The sequence below is a fragment of the Mus caroli genome, chromosome 19, assembly GCF_900094665.2.
Source record: "Mus caroli chromosome 19, CAROLI_EIJ_v1.1, whole genome shotgun sequence".
Classification (NCBI taxonomy): domain Eukaryota; kingdom Metazoa; phylum Chordata; class Mammalia; order Rodentia; family Muridae; genus Mus; species Mus caroli.
Genome location: NC_034588.1, coordinates 54,580,961 through 54,598,415, shown reverse-complemented (window position 1 = coordinate 54,598,415; position 17,455 = coordinate 54,580,961). Strand labels below are relative to the sequence as shown.

Below are 17,455 nucleotides of genomic sequence, written 5' to 3'. Positions count from 1 at the left end.
TGTTTTTGAACAAACTTGGCTTGAAAAGGTGCATGAAATTACTAGATGGAGATGGGAGGAAAGGCTTGGGTCTTCAAAACTTCCCCTGGCACACACACACCCTGGCAGACACTCTCTAAATTATCCCATGGCAGGGGCCATGACCGCTACATAGGCACCTCTGACTCATTAACACCCAATGAAGACGAGATGTGGGAAAGCACAGCCAGGATTGACTGTACAGATGTTCTAATTAATGTTTTCTATCGAATACAACAGGGCAGAGAGGTCTGGGAGGTGGCTCAGTGTGTGCTGCCATGCAAGCTTGAGGACCCATGTTCAATCCTCCAGAGTCCACTGGGGAGACAGACAGGAAGATCCCTGAGGCTTGCCAGCTAACCTACCGAAACCAGCAGCCTCCATGCTGTGAGAGATCCTGTCTCACAAATCAAGTTTGATCATATCAAGTAAATGAAGATTGAGGAAGATCCCTGAAGTCAACTTCTGGCTCTGCACATACATGTGCATGCATGCACACATACAGATAGGCACGCGTGCACACACACACACACACACACTTGCACGTACACAATACTCTCACACACACTCTCACACTCACGCACACACAAGTGCATGTACACACTCTCACATGCATGTACATGCATAAACACATGTGCATGTACATGCATACTCTATTCTCACACATGTGCACTCTCACACTCATGCACACTCATACACGTGTACACACATACACTATCACATGCATGTACACTAACACTACACTACAGTATAGATCACTTTTCTCTGCTTATCACTAACGTAGCTTTCTACTCCCTCAAAGCAATTCTGAGCATCTTAACTCTTTAAAATTTACCAAAACAACTCATAAACACAAGCACACTATGTTTTCACCACGACTTTTCTTGTTGTCCAAATTAGGTTCCCAAGTTAATTTTAAAACTCCATTCCAGCCAACTGAAAGTGTGCATTCTTGGCAGAGTGAGACCTTACACGCTGAACTTCCTCCCTGAGTCATTCTATGCGGAAGTGTTCAGAATTCCATTAAAAAGGTTTTCAAGAGAACCAACCATTTGAACTTCTAACTTTGTTTTTAAAAAAAAATCTGCATTTAGGATGTGCAATGGGAGGAGGAAGACACAGAGAATGAGGTGGTTTTGGTTCACTTCACCCGGGGGTGAAGAATTTTATTTCCAGTAAAAAGCTTTATAAGCTGAGAATATATTGCATAATTGGCCACAGAGTTAACAGTAGTATGTGACATTGCATTAATTCCATAATTATCTAAAATTTAAAAATTTTAAAGTTTTAAGAACCTGGGGGATTCACAGTGGATGAGGCCTGACAGCCCCTCCACAGGCCTGGTCTACCTTCCTCGTTGGCAATTAAACAAACTGTGCAACTCTTTCATTTTTCAATAACTATTTCTTTACAGGACTAATGCTGCCAACTTCATGTGGGAAATCAACATGTAAAGTGTCCAAAAGAAGCTGATCAAATTACTTGATTGTTTTTAGGAGACATTCACAAATTTGGCTCAATTAGTTTTCTGAGAGAATATATCCTGGGAAGTACCAACAACCACCGCCCCCTCCCCAACCCAAACCCCACAGGCTGTAGAGAAAAATTACTAAAACTATTCTACAAATTCATCTGATTTTTGAGTGCATGGAAAATAGAGTAGAACTACCATGCCAACATAAGGAATATAAGCTATATCCAAAAGGCTAGTTATCAAAATAAGACAGTCATGGTGAGATGCAACCTAACTATGCCTTATAAGATGCAACTACATAGTCTGTGGTCATTTCTCTTACATAATACACTCTATCCTCATCAAATTAAGCTATGTATACATGGCATTTGAAATAAATATTCAATATTGCAATAGGGTCATATTCTGTGACTGTACAACCATGGCATGCAGTAACTAGGCATAGACTGTAAAGTGTCGTTACCTTCCTGAATTCCAAAGAACATGAGAAGTGTGTATACTGTACTTAACACTGAATAGGTGGAATGACTTTCGTGTTAAACAAAACTACAGAGAATGCAGCAGCTTCAGGACTCTTGTACATTGTTCTTGTGTCTCCAACGGTCACCTTGAAGTCAGCCAGGGCCACTCCAGACTGCGTGAGCGTCAGCAAGCTGCTGCTGATGTTAGTTAGCTCTCACTGTTCCATTGAGAGCTACCACGTTTGGTTTCCCTCTCTGTTCTTATCCGGGGCTTTGTGTCATTAGAGATGTTTTGGATGTGGCCAGCAATGAACTTGTCTTTAGAATTCAGTCTCCTCACAGCACCGCGTGACTGTGTTACAGATGGGGATCTTGTTGAGGCTTGCTGGGCCCGGCTCTTGTCCGCTTGCATTCTACAGGAAGAGGTTGGTAGCAGGGAACTTGAAAAGTGTTACCTTTTAAAATACATTTCGTAACACTTGTGAGTAAGAAGTGGCAAACAGACAGAAGCTGGAAGAAAATGACGCACTCTTGTGAAGACTCAGAGGAACCACTCTGGCCTGGCACGGTGACCCAGGGCACCAAAGAATCATGGTGTGGGCCAGAAGTTCTGCTACTGAATGGCAGGTTTGGCTCTTCAGGCTATCAAGCTGGAAGGGGGGAACACTGATTGCCAGGCAGCCTCCTCCATGCCTGTCACTTCCGGAGTGTCTCTCTCCCATGCTCAGAATTCTGACCAACTTCCTGACACAATGCTCTACGCTCCCATTAGTTTAACACTGTTACATTCTCAAATTGACTCTGGAGACCATGTGGTCACATGGAGAATTTAAACACGTGACCTACAGCCTTGCTTTCCTGTTTATAAGGAGACAAAACGGCAACCACAGCTGCCAGGACTTGTTCTTTTTCTACTCTGATGCCAATGTCCTAAGTTTGCTAACGAGGCAGAAAACTGTACATTTCTCATCATTCAAGCATTATAAAATGTCTTTCTTTAAAGTCTTGGGATATAAACAGTTGATTTATATGAATTACATATTTCCATCTGCATTAAGAAACAATATACATCTTTTTTCATACTAAGTTATGTTAGCTCTCAGCCTAAGAGAGCCATAAAAACTGACTTTATCACTGTGACCCTCAATACTGTTACTTAAAAAAAACCTCACTGGCAGTCTCTGGCCTCTTGGGACACTGCCCACTTAGAGGAAACTGTACCTGGCCCTGGATCATAGGACATTATCCTCCGTGAGACCCAAGGCCGCAGAGCAGCTTTAACAGAAGCCATTTGTGAAGTAAACCGACACACAGTACAGAGCTGGTTCCCATTCTCAGACACAAGTTCCTTGACGTGTGGAGAGGTGCTTCCGATTGCGGACTCCAGAAGTCTTCTCTTTATTATCAGAAGGCTTCTGCTGTGAGATGTCTATCAGGGCACTGGCGATAGCAAGGCCTGAAAAGAAAGAAGAAAGGTATTTAGACGTGCACAGACATATCCGGGGTGGATGGAGGTGGCATTGGGTGATGTTAACACGTCTAGCATGAAATGCTTACATCCTTACTGATGATCTAGCAGTGAACAACACACAGAAGAACAACAAGAAAACTAGTTAAACACGGCACTACCAAGTCAGAGCCCAGGAAACATGACAGCCAGCTGAGCACACCACTTCTTGCCTTATTTATGTGTTTGAATGCAGGTTTGTTCTGGATGGAATAGGGAGCTCCAGGGTTGCTATTTTGATTTTGCCTCTATAAACAAAACTCAGCCGGGCGTGGTGGCGCACGCCTTTAATCCCAGCACTCGGGAGGCAGAGGCAGGCGGATTTCTGAGTTCGAGGCCAGCCTGGTCTACAAAGTGAGTGCCAGGACAGCCAGGGCTACACAGAGAAACCCTGTCTCGAAAAACCAAAAAAAAAAAAAAAACCTCATTAGATGCGCCTCCTTTCAAAAGAAGCTTAGATCACAGTTAAGTTTCTGGAAAAAGTGAACATTAATACAAGATTACCACTTGAGGTCTGTGGCTTTCCACCAGTGCATACTGTGTAGCTGCCGCAATGTTGAATATATTGCTTGTCTTGCCCCCAACCTTTCCTGTGCAGGACTAAATTATCATTCCCTCTTCCTGGCAAGCACTGTGCTTTATTTCTGTAGAGTCCTATAATTCTTGAGTAAAGCAAAAGGAACTCTAAAATTCCCATCTTTGCCTCAGAGCTGGACTGCTTAGCCTTGTTTAAGACCTGACAGAAGGACCCCAAAGTCTTAGAGAATTGACTTGAAGTGAGTTGATCCAGTCCTTACATCCTCGTGGGCATCTTCAGCGGTTGCTTCCCAAGGAAGAGCTTTGTTTTGGATATTATCCCATAAAAGATAATATTGAATCATCCTATTCTCCTGCATCAATTTATTCTACATAGGTTCCAAATACAATCTGGCAGGAACAGACCTCAAGGCTTTCTGAACAGAAGATAAAATGTCAATAAAGAACCATGGGACAAAGGAGGTCCTATGGACGGTCATCCATTAGAAGGCCTTCATCAGAAGTGGATGCTGAGTCCTCCTTGGCCATGTAAGGGACAGCATGACATGGTTCCTACCCCTGGAACAGAGCCAGCAGGACATGGGCCTCCATGAGAGCCAATGGTTGCTGTAGGCAGAAGGCTTATTTGTATCTATTACTCAATTTTTCCTCCTTTGAGGAATGTCCTATCTGCCAATTACTCCATGATAATCAGAGACAGCGGAGTCTGGGAGGTGAGAATGTAGCTAATGCCTCAGCAAACAGGTAAACACTGAGACCTACAGGACAGCCCTTAAGGCTGTGGGAAAGAACTCTGAAAACATGAGTTCAAAAATATACAATTTCTCACCATGCAAAATATAAAGGTGCAATATGAGTTATATGAGGGCCTTCACATACCTAGAAAAACAGAGGCAACTGCACTATGAGCCAGCCTGTCAGAAAGGTGCCAAGGCAGGCAGATTCCTGAGTTTAAGGTCAACCTGGGACAAAGGGAATTTAAATTTAGGTCCAGGCATGGTCAGATTGGTAATTTTGGGATGGGTTCCCAACTATGTTTATTGTATTACAAAGGCAGGCAGATCTCTAAATTTATTTGCAATTTTTTAAAAAGTACTTGCTGTCTAAAAATCAGGGGCTAAGGTCATGATTTGTGGGATGGTGAAGAGGGGACCTGGAGTAAATGACTGAATTGATGTGTAAATAAAAGACTGGGCTTTGTTCTGTGAGAGGCGAGCTATCAGGGAGGGATGACAGTTCTTTATATAATATTTTTTTAGCAAGAGCTGAGCTGTCTGGAGATTTCTGGATTGGAAAATCCATGGAGAGTGAACACAACTCTTTTAGAATTTTTTTCTAACACAATTTCTGACCTTGGCTGGTAGTCCCGAGAATTGCTTGGAGAGCTAACATAGCTCTTTTAGAGTGTTTTCTAGCAGCTATCCAGAGAGAACTGTTTGGAGAGCTAACATCGCCCTTTTAGAATTTTTCCTGGCTTTCTGATTTTGATTGGAAAACCCAAGAATTACTTTTAGAATTTTTCTAAGAGGATTTCTGACTTGGTCGGAAAAATCCAAGAATTTCTTTGTAGCAGCTTTTCTGACTTTGGTCAGAAACCTCATGTGCTATCCAGAGAGCCTTGAGAATTTTTTTCTAGCATGGGAGAGCTGCCTCTATAGAGAGATGTCTTGAGCAGAAAGCTATCTACAGAGAGCTGTCTAGGAAGTCATTTCGAGCAGAGCACAGGCTGTCAGCATGGACCCATGATTTGATATCGAGTCATTTGTTTCACAGCTCCCAAACACCCCTTCTCTCAGAACCCCTCTCCAAGTGGTCCTTGGCACACTGGGTCCTCTCAATGTAGATTTTGGTAGTCTTTGACCCACCTAAATATGCAAATCTGAAAGCTGAGCATGGGAATATGACCAGAGGACATGACTCCCCAGCTTAAGATGTTGAACAATGCAGAGAGATGAATGGGCTTCTCTGCACAGTGAAGCAGAGTCAGAGAAGGAGTGTAGTGAGCTCCTGACGAGACATGTTCTGTTTGGAAGGGAAATAAACTCAAGGACATCTGGTGGCAGTAGGTGCTGATGGAGGAGCAGTTATGGTTGGACAGAGAAGAAATTACAACTCACAGCAACCACCTTTCAGAATCTTCGTATCACCCTGGAACTTGTACAGATAATACTGGCTCACACTTAAAATGAGAGTGTTCTTGTCCGTTGACAAGCACACATGAACTCGTGCAGTGCCATGGGTTGTGCTGTAGGGTTTACTCACAGTCAATACTTTATTTCTCTAACTCGTGGATGTAAAGGGCTTTAGTTTAATTTTTAAAAAGCCTAGCCTTTGGTTGTGCTCACTGAAAGTTCAGATGGAGCAGATCTCGACTTTCCTCAGGTCTCCTGGCATGCTTCTTTCTCTCTTAATTTACAACTTCCTGCTAGGTCACCCCTGGCACCAACTCCTTCAGAGACAGCCAAAATATAAGGAATAATATATGACTTTTTTACTCTGGTCAGAGACCACTTTATTACTATATCCAAATATGAGGTCATGCCAGAGCTCTTACATGAAGCTCCAGATGTTGTTCCTCATAGCAGATGTGGTGCCAGGGGTAAGGTTAAAAAGCTTCTAATGCCAGGATAGAAAATTCTCTGCCAATTCGTGTGTCTTTGTATGTGGGGATATATGATGTCCAAAGCCTAATTAAAGCAGTGTCTCTCACAGCATTCCCTGTTGATTCAGGATCCCGAATCGTGGGAACACAATGAACTGAAAAACCATATACCACCTTTCTGTTAATATACAAATAAAATTGAAAGTCATGCTTAACTTTTAACTTGACAGCTTTTTGTGTTTTCTTATGAGAATGAACAATGGGCTGTGTTTAGGCTCTATATGAACTGCACCAAGCATGCTGGAAACCTCGGGAGTCCTTGGATAGAGTATTTAAGTGTCTACCCTGCGTAGTTATAGAGGACACCCAGGGTCACTTTTATGCTTTGTATAGGTTAAATGATACTTTCATTCAGAGTTAAGCATGGATCCCTTACCAGATTTCATGGTTAGTGGCCCATCAGGAGCTCATAATTTCATAATAATGAACAGTGCAAAGATCATAATAATTGTTTATGCTTATGCATCTTGAATGTCAGATGTAGGGGTTATATTTCTAAGTGTGCATTTCTTCCACTCTGATGTATGGTAAACTTTTTTTTGTTTTGTTTTGTTTTGTTTTTGTTTTTTCGAGACAGGGTTTCTCTGTATAGTCCTGGCTATCCTGGAACTCACTTTGTAGACCAGGTTGGCCTCGAACTCAGAAATCCGCCTGCCTCTGCCTCCCGAGTGCTGGGATTAAAGGCGTGCGCCACCACGCCCAGCTGTATGGTAAACTTTTTATCACCAGAACAACCCCGGGGATGCCAAGTCTTTATCCTACCTGCATGCAAATGTGAGGAAGATGGAAACAGGCTCAGTCTTCCCAAATTTTGTAGGGAACACACGTAGCCTCTGGGGAGGCCTAATCTCTAGCGTTAGGCCTTGGCATTCTTTGTTATTTAAAGAAATCTGCTTTTATTAAATGACAAAGAGAAGAGCCAATTTAGTAGCTTTTAAGGGAAGGGTGTTATCTCTGCCTTGTCCCCTAATGCATGCTAGGGCACAGGCTGAATATGTCGACAATATCCAAGCACTAAATCAAAACAGTCCAGGCCATCATTAGCTGCTGGTTCAGAAAACAGCCTATGGGCTTCAAGGAGCAGCCCAAGATGCCAGTGTGCAACATGCCAGACTGTTCACAAAGTCAGTAAATGACTATATCCTTCCAGTCCCTTAGAGCTTAAGGAGTAGCAAGGCAGCCTACCTATGTCCTGACTTCAGCTACAGCACAAGACAACTGGAAAAAGGAAAAGCTCACCCTAACCAGCTGCACAGGACCCCACACTGTTACCTGTTTACACTGTTACCTATTTACACTGTTACCTGTTGTTTACAATGTTACTGTTTACACTGTTAACCTGTTTACAGCTCCCATAACTCAACACTCTGCAATCCAGACACAACAACGTTCGCTTGTCCTCTGAAAGCCTCCCCCTCCACAGCCTGATGGCAAGGATTTGACCGAAGGTGTCTCATTCCCTTTCAATGGTGAGCTCTTGAAGTAAATGGCGTTCGCTAGTCTTCATGCTGCAGATTGTGGTTTCTGATCCACAATGGCCATGAAGAGAGAGAGAGAGATGAACAAATAAGGCAGATACACAGCTTCTGAGCGGTACCCTGTTCTGCTGACTGTTGTCCAGTGTGGAGAGCCAGGGGCTTCTCCTGTTAGAGCCTTTCCTGAGATGACCAGGGGAGGAAGTGTGCCATCAGATCCTGTGTAGTGGCACATGCTGATTTCCACTAGAGTTCTATTAAAATCAGATCCCCACCCCATCCCCCACCCCTGCCCAGAGGATCGTTTTTCAAAACATCACACAAATCATCCGATGAAATCCACTTCTTGTGTTTTCGAGGCCTCCGATAGTTCCTTGTTATCAAGGCAATACAATTAACTGTGGGAACGATTCATTATTTTAGACTGGCAGTCTAAAGGAATTTCATTTACCATGTCATGGTGACATGCCAACACTGCGGGCTAGCAGAATGTACATCAATATATACCCATAGATTTAATAAAAATGCTAGGGTTTAAATATTTACTGTAAGCCTTAGCTCTTTGGACTTCTAATTCTTAAACACCCAACCCTGTGATAGATAATTTATATTCCAAGTTGAATCCATGTATGTAAGAATGCCTTTCTTCCGTTTCCCCGCCTCCCATGACCTCCTGGTGTTTCCAGTGTTGCCCTGGGTCACCCAGGAAGGGATGAGCTTTGAAGGAAGTGGAAGCCTTCATCAGAATTTCCCTCAGTAAAAGGGCTTGGTTTAGCAGTCAACGGTATTGGTTGCCAAAAGTTACCACGGCTATTTGATGAGTGGGTAGAAACGTGTGCTAAGGTTACACTTAGCTGTAATCCCAACTATTCTTGCTTCCTAAAATTTGAGAACTTCACCTCTCTGTAAGCTCGTGCAAACACGCCCGGAAGGGAATGGAGCATAAATAGCCGATAATCGACCCTCAACTGGCAAATGCATCTTCTCCGAGCATGAGGGTTACATCAGGAGTTTAGTTATTGTTTGTAAAACCCTGGTCTTCCCCAGTGGGACTGAGGGGTAGCAGGAGGCTCTGGCAGTAACAATCTGATCATAAAGCTACTGATGCATGCTTCTCTACAATTATGCAAAACAATTAATAAGCACAGTAATAAAATATTGCACGTCAAATGGAACTGCCTTGGAAGGAGGGTTCCAGCCTCGCACATAGACGTCGAACTTCCGTTTCGCATTTGCACAGAAGCCTTGAAAGAGCCGTTCATTTTGAAGTGCTTTCCTCCCAGGTCTGTGTAAGAGCGAGCGCCACCATATATTTTAATTTTCCAGGAAAACAGCTTCATTAGGCGTGAAAGGTTAATTGCAGGTTTAAGTGGAGTTCAGAGAACGGTGCAGGGTCTGTAGTGAATTGCGCAGTCTGCTTCAGGAAGACGGAACGAGTGCTATAAACTGTGTGCCCCGCCGAAATGTTTTAGTACCTCATTTACTATCTGTCTTCTTTTACTGCTTGTATTTGTAGTTCTTCTAAACCTTTAATGGCTACAGTTTTATTTCACTGTAATCAGATTTAAATGGAAATACCATGCTGGGATGTTTAAATGTTTTTCTTCTGATTTCTATATAGCTCCATACTTGTGCTCAGAGCCTGGGTGATCCTTCACATGATTAAGAAAGTGACTTTGGGAAACTTGGATGTCACACACACTCTCTCGCCATTGTGCAGGCTCCATTGGACATTCAGCACAGCCCGGCTCGCCAATATTCGGCCATAGCTGGGTGCATAATTAGAAAATATGCATTTCCATTTTAATCTATCTTTTGGAAGGCTAGCACCAGTGAAGTCATTATTAGGCAAAACTCCAAAGGTTACATTGTTGAATAAAAACTGCAATACTTCAAGTGCTCCAGACACTGGAATGACAAATGGATCCGTAATACTTGTCTGAGAGCTTAAAGAAATGTTTCCTTTCACTTACTAAAAATGATTGACCCCCACAGATGCAAGTGCTTAAGTGATCTTTGTATTCTGTTTATAAAATTTCGTTTGGCCTTTAACACATGATAATATTGTATAATTTCATTTATAGACATTGTGTTTAATTATTGAAACCGGAATGCTGCAAATCCCATGGACGCCTTATCCAGTATTCTGTAGCACTGCTGGGCATACCCTGGACTTCGTATGATCTGATCCCTCATTGGCTAGAATGTACTCTCTCAAATCATGATTTAAAGTGAATTCCCAAGTGCGGCTTCCTCCGTATCTCATCAGTTCTAAATTTAATTATACTGTAGGAAATTTTACTTGGTTCTTTTATATAATTTTTATTTTTAGAGTCGTGACATGTACAAAACCTGGTCTTTACCACACCACACCAGCTTTCTAAACTCGGAAGTAAATCTGGAACTCAATTGAGATTCCCTTCTTCTGTGCAGCCCTTTGTGAGCCGAGGCAGGAAGACTGTGAGGTTTAGGTCAGTCTAGCCTACATAATAATATTCTGTCTCAAAACAAATTAGACTAAGATCCCAAACAAAATAACAACCCTAATACATACTATCCTTCATTTTAAGACGAGTCATCCTGAATTTCGAAGTGTTTATCACTAGCTGAGAAACTGAAAAAAATGGCAACATTTGACTATGGTTGACTATGCATTGTGTAGAGAAGTTGTATTTTAGTATTTCTCAACCAAATGAAATTATGTGTGCAAGGATGTTTTGCAAGCTGTGCCCACAGGCGTGTAGTCCTCACCCCTCATCACAGAAACTTCTCTTTGCAACAGAAGGAGGCCACTACAGAAAACCACAGCCAATCAAAACGCAGAGCGGTGGAGCCCAGTCCCAATGGATACATCTACAAAACACTTCAGCACCCAAGACAGGCAAAGTTTTGGAAGAGGGAAGAGCAAGGCTCTAAGAGGTGGAGGTCAGGGAGTTTGCTGTGAGACTGTGTCTGTGTTAGAAGCTATGCCCATACAGCTACACCAACACAACAGCATAAACACGAGCTGAACAAGAACAGCGGTAGATGGACCAAAGTGGATATGGGGAAAACCACAGCGCCTCAACCCTCCACAAAGAATTACAGGCAGCTAAGGAATGCTGAGTGGGAGAAACAGTCCCCCCCCCCACCCCAGGGAAGAACATATTGGTTCTCCAATACCAACTAGTCAGCTATGAAAACATAAATACAAGTAACATTAAACAGACTGGGCAGGTGATATATAGTGAGATATATGTATATATACATACGTGCATGCAACAACAGTTAAATAAAGGAGTACATGAATAATTTGAAAGGGAGTAAAGAGGGGTATATAGGGATTACCGATAATGGCACACCATTGACATCCCATGGGGAACGCATTGCTTAGATTCATGCCACTTATTTCACATGGGGCCAATGATTAACTCGCAGTTTCTTAGATAAGCACATTTTCTCGCCCAGTCTCTGTGATGCTCCTCAAGACCATTCTGTTGAAGTGGGTCATGCAGCTATTTTTATTCCAGTTTAAACAGATGGCCCAAGAAGCGCAAGTGTGGAAGTGACTTGTTCAGTTCGCACAGCTGGTGGGGTGCAGGGACCCGATCACCCTGGCCATAATCATGAGGCTCTGGCTCTGCTCACTTTGTGAGCAAAAGAAGAAAATATATAGCTTCAAAATAGGCATCAACTGCAGGATTTTGAGCCAAAAGAGAAGAACAAAACAAACACTCGTAGCGATGTGAAATCAGTGTGGTCAGAGGCACTAATTAATGTCAAGGGTAGCAACAGCCACAACAACAAGGCACAAAACAACACTCTGCTGCCATTGATCAAAAGCTTGTAATAAACCAGGCATTGCCCATAGGACAGGCCCCATCAGTGTATCAATGTATGAAAATAGGAGTACATGTCAAGTTGATTGATGTGCATAGAGGGTGTGGCACAGGCAATGTGCCATAGCTGGTTGTTCTTAGCTGGGGCAATGATGCAAGAGCTCCCGGGTGTGCTAACTGTCTCACACACGTTTTTAATTTGCCAGCTGGAAAGAGCTTCAGGATGCCTTAAGTCACTGTGAGGCATGGAGGGTACACGGGAGCAGGGGAGTGGCTATTTTTATTAAGTCAGAGAGGGAGCAGCACTGCTGAGCATGAGATGGGTCAGGATTCTAGAGGGATAACTGGGAGGACCCAGAGATGACTCCTGGCTTTCTAGCCTGGATGTCTATGCATCCCAACACTGTGGAGAACATATGACAGAACAGAATCAGCTAGGCTGTGTGGCCTAGATACAGCGACCTGGGGACATCTCAGGGGCTTGTCTGGTGGGAAGTACAGGTGTAGAAGGGGTTGTTTGTGTGGGTCGGCCTGAAGACTTGGTATGGAGAGTTGTTTAGTGTCAAAATCTGAGCCAGTGAGACTAGTTGATGTCAAGACTGAGCAGTGGAGAGAGAAGCGGCCCTCATCTTTGAATTAGTCAAACAGTTGATCTGAGGACAGACACCTGCAGGCAGGAACAGGACAGAGGGTGGGATGGGTCTGGCCCCTGGTATCACACTGGGCAGGAGATGATCTTATACTGTCACTGGCAAGTACAGCTTCCTGTGCTCCTGGGCTGGGCCAGAGGCAGGTCTGGGGAGTGAGATGCTCTGCACTGAGGAGAGGAGGCCATGGCGAGGAGAGGAGGAGGAGGAGGATGTGATGAGGAGTCTGGCAGCGCAGAGGACTGGAACACCAGAGAGGCAGGGACAGGGTGGTCACGGGCTCCCTAAGGACTGGTCCATAGTGGCCATTACAGCCCGTGGGACTTGATTCTGTTGGTGGTAAGGAACCCCCACGTCCCATGGCAACTCTAACCAGCTGAGTTTGTGGCTTCCAATCTGTTCCTTGGCTTACAACTCAGAGCCTCCCTGGCAGCATTTCTTTTGGGAGAGAGTTAGGGTTGGTTCTGCGGTTACTTCTGCCTCTTCTCATGTATGACTCCAGCTCATTTTCTTCAGGAGGTTACTGGCAAAAGGCTCCAGACATTGTCCTCTCCTGCTCACACATGCTATCATGTGGCCACAGGGACACAGGGAAGTCGAGGGACTGGTGGGTTCAAGGATTTGTCCAGAAGTGAACATTCGGTCTTGTTAGTTAAGAACCAGGACTGTAAGTCACGATCCAGCTGGAGCTACTGCATGTGTTCTGAACCAACACTTAGGTCTCAGCCAGACATCGGGTCAAGAAGCCGGCTGGGTCTCTCTTTGGGGGGCTTTGTTGGTTTTGTTTTGTTGCTTGCTCTTCTAGTTTGGGTGTCTGATTCTTTACATTTATTTGATTGGGAATAAGTTGACTATAAGGATGGTACACTTTTGTGTCCCAGCCTTTCTGTTACATAGATAGACAGTAAACAGTGAAGGGAGAGGAGACAGTGTCACAGAGCTGGGTGCTGCTAGGGAGGTGATCTGCCATTGCAAGTCTCGGTTTCTGGATGCTACTGAGGGTGGGGTGGGAATGGAAGAAGGACGCAGCATCGACATGGCTGTGGCTCAGGCTGTCAGTGGGGGTGCCCAGGGGGTGATGATCTGGAAGGGCCACTGTGCTTCCCGATGATGACCCCAAGGACCAGGCAGGCTTGACTCAGGCAGGGAGGGCTGCAGACAGAGCTTCTGGCTCCGTCTTTAGGTCCATATCACAGCTGAACAGGTCTCAGTGTCTGTGGCTGTGTGTGCGAGATTGACAGAAACCAGAAACAGCTGCCACGACTGGACTGGTGTCAAAGCCCTAGCAAGGGCTCTCGCTGAATATCCCTGGAGCCCCCCACTGATTTATAAACCAACGCTGGCCCCTGGCAATCCCACGCAGGCTCTGTTTCCTGGGTGGATCCCTCAGCTTCTTCTCCTTTCCTGTTCCCTCTCTCAGAGGTTTGTACAAAAAGTTAGAGCCTATACAGATGTTTTCTGTAGAACTGGTTCAGCTCCCAGACTCGTCTATGATTTCGACTCGAGGCTGAAAGTTCAGGTGGTGTGGGGGTGACCTCAACTGTGGTGGTTTGTATAAGCTTAGCCCAGGGAGTGGCACTATTAAGAGGTGTGGCCTTGTTGGAGTAGGTGTGGCCTTGTTGGAGGAGCCACAGGTGCGGGGAGGGGGAGCCGGTCTTCTCCCGTTTGACTTCAGAATAAGACGTACTCTCAGGTCCTTCTGCAGGGAAGCTAGCCCCGATCAAATGTTGTTACTTTCAGGATTTGGCTTGGTCATCGCGTCTCTTCACAGCAGTGGAAACCCTAAGACAAGCACACCGTAGCTGGACAGCATTTGTGGGGTACCTCACCAGCTTTTTAAAAGACTGCCACATTAAGACAGACAAAACCACACATGGCGATCTATATAAAGTCTAAATATTATTTTTAATAAGCTGGGTTAGTAAAGCAAACTTGTGGCCTCTAACTGAACTCAGGTCAAATCCTCACTTCTGGCATTTGGTGGAAATGGGAGGGAGGTCTAAGCTCTAAGATTTATAATGACATTAATGGGAAAATCTTAGAGCTTAGACCTTACCAAAAGTTATTCCAGATAAATTAAAGGCCAAAGACACTTTTAACAAAAACTGAGGAGTCTTTAGGTAACTGACAAACCTTTGCTTGCGAGAAGCCGAGCCGGGCCATCCATTCCTCAAAGTCGATTTGTAAACCTGGCCGTTTCTCAAAATCGATTTGTAAGCCTGGCTCGGATGCCTGGGACGCTCTCAGCACGGAGTCTGAGCTCTCTTGGTAACTCCGAGACAGGATGACTGACCTTCAGTTTCACGGAGCATGGGGAAATGAAACTTCCACTCCCTGGAGCAGTTTTGAGCGTGCGGCTGTGTATCTCCCATAAACCTTGACCCTTCTGGTGGAAAGAAAAGCATCATTTTCTTGTGCTTTGTCTTGAGGACAATAAAGGTGGCCTTTGGGCAACTATGAATCGAGAGGTGTCACAGAGTCAGCATCGATGGGAACTTTCAAGCTGTAAATCACAGAGGATCTGGCTTTGATCTGGAACTTTCTGATATCCAGAGGGATAAGCGCTGTCCAGTGTTCATCCCTAGGTCTCTCCAGGCATGAAGTGAGTTATGGGGCATAGGGGGTTCAGGGTCCCTGCTGGGGACATGCTGTTACTCGCAAGCGCCCCCTGCAGGAGAGGCACTTTGCCTGCCATAGGTTCCTCGCATGGAATCAATGCATGAGTTAAGTGTTGGGAGGAGGCTGGCATCTTGGTGCCCAAAGTCCTTACAGAGCTCTGGCCCGGAAGAGGAGGGCACCCAAATGTCGCCTGTGGGAGATTCAGCCCGGTCTGCCCTCTTTATGAGGCAGATTCACCTTGGATGCCATCTACCTACTTTGGTGATTGCCTCAGCTGGCACCGGATTAGAAGAACACTCTCAGGTCAGTAAAGGAAAGCGCTCACGATCAGCGGTCGATGAGAGCTGTGGGCTCAGTTGTGCTCTGTAAAGGGTTTTCAAATTAGGCTTGCTCCCAGGTCTGGGCAAGGGGCCAGTTCACCACCCAGCTGCCTCTGATGCTGGCACAGTGGTGGATGCATTCCCATAATTAGAGGGCAAGACGATTTTAACAAAGAGACAGAATTTAATATTATCTTCTAGAGGCACTGCATCTAAGAAAACGAAGCTTAACGCAAGAGTGAGAGTATTTTTATTTACAATTTCCCCACAAAACAACGTGAAAGGGAAATTCTTAAAAGCTAACAAGTGATTGATTGACTTATATCAATGATCGTTTTTCCGTCTGGTCACTTAACACTATCGTAATCAAAATGGAAGCAGGGTCCTGAGAGCACACCCTCTAAATAATCTTACTTCTGTTGCTTTCTTAGAGGGGGTGGGGAGGGCAAACCACATGTCTTTATTCCTCCAGTCAAACACTGGATTGAGAAAAACAACTGAGTATGAGCAATGGGCCACAAGACTGAAAGACTCTCCGATGGTTCCAGAGAGCATTCGGACGTGGGTGGGTCAGCTACACCCTCAGTGTGCAGGCCTAGAGAGAAGGCCTCCTGCACTCCCCAAAGCCATCAATGTCTTATCACGAAAGAATCTCGCTATGTCCCACATAAGGATTTTCAGATCCACGCCACCCAACGCCAAATGCTGTTTCTTTTACAGGCTACTTAACCTTTCTCAAACATTTATCATATGGGATTGGCATTTGAAAAGGGAGGTGAACTGAAAAGTGGGAAAAAAATGCATTTTTTTAAACATAAAAGCAATCTGCTCAACTTCCCATCTTTAACATATTGACATATGTTTTGTTCCAGTATTACTCAAAATTAGCTTTGAGATAAAAGTTCATATTAATTATCCCATAATGTAGCCTAATCACGGCTGACATTTTGAGAGAGTTGATACAGCCAAGATTGAAACTAAAAAAGTGGGTGCAAAAGTATGGCACATGTTAATGCCCCAAACCTCCAGTCTCCTCCACCAGCTCGCTTCTCTTAGAGTAACATCTCACAAAGGCTAGTGCCAGAGGAAGCAGGACGGGGCAGGACTCGACTCCTTGACCCGCTCAGCGGTGGGTTCCTCCCTCTCCCAACAAGTCTGGTTCGGAGGTACAGGAGCCAAAAAGATGTTAGCTGTGCTTTGGTTTTGATTTTGCTGTTTTATTAATTTGTTAGCCTTTGGTCTGCCATTAGAATAAGACAGGAAGAGTCAAAGGACTTGATTCTCTTTCTCGGTGACCTCCCACAGAGAAGCACATGTAAAAACCAAACTCCGGAATTAACTAGCAAACACTGCAAGTGGAAGAATAAAGTGATTACTCAACGATATGCGCAACTTTCTAAGCTTCTGTGGAGAAATCAGATAAGCCCAACAGCTTCTCCCTCTTTAACATTTTAGAACGACTGTAAATCGTCCCCATGGTAGGCATTTCATCAACATCAACACTGCTGGTTCCCCTTGTGCAAATGAGTGGAAACTGAGATACACATAGCTGTGGTGGAAGAGCAGAGAGGAGAGACTGCCCTGGATTCTCTCAAACTTCTTCAGTACACGTACTCAAAGATGGGTTTGTTAAGTGTGCGGGAACATCAATGCATGGATAGGCCTTGTCTTTCCATCTCACTGTCCAGACTGAAAATCATGTGACTGAAAACCATGTCAAAGTGTGGAAGAAACAAGTCACAGGTCAGCTTCATACAGTAATCCTAAAATAGCATTCTCCTACTAAAGACACCACACACACAAACCACACATATCACATACACACACACCACACACACACCACACACACACCACACACAAACACACACACACACCACACACACACACACACACCACACACAGACCACACACACACAC

At 44.5% G+C, this 17,455-nt stretch overlaps 1 protein-coding gene across 1 annotated transcript in view; it reads right to left on the bottom strand.

Annotated features, from left to right (window-relative positions):
* Window positions 1-1,152: 1,152 nt before the first annotated feature.
* Window positions 1,153-17,455, bottom strand: part of Atrnl1 (attractin like 1) — a 515,328-nt gene continuing 499,025 nt past the window's right edge. The window contains exon 29 of the mRNA XM_021151617.2: window positions 1,153-3,409. Within this exon, the coding sequence (XP_021007276.1) occupies window positions 3,288-3,409 (122 nt within the window). The 3' untranslated portion in view covers window positions 1,153-3,287. The remainder of the gene's footprint in view (window positions 3,410-17,455) is intronic.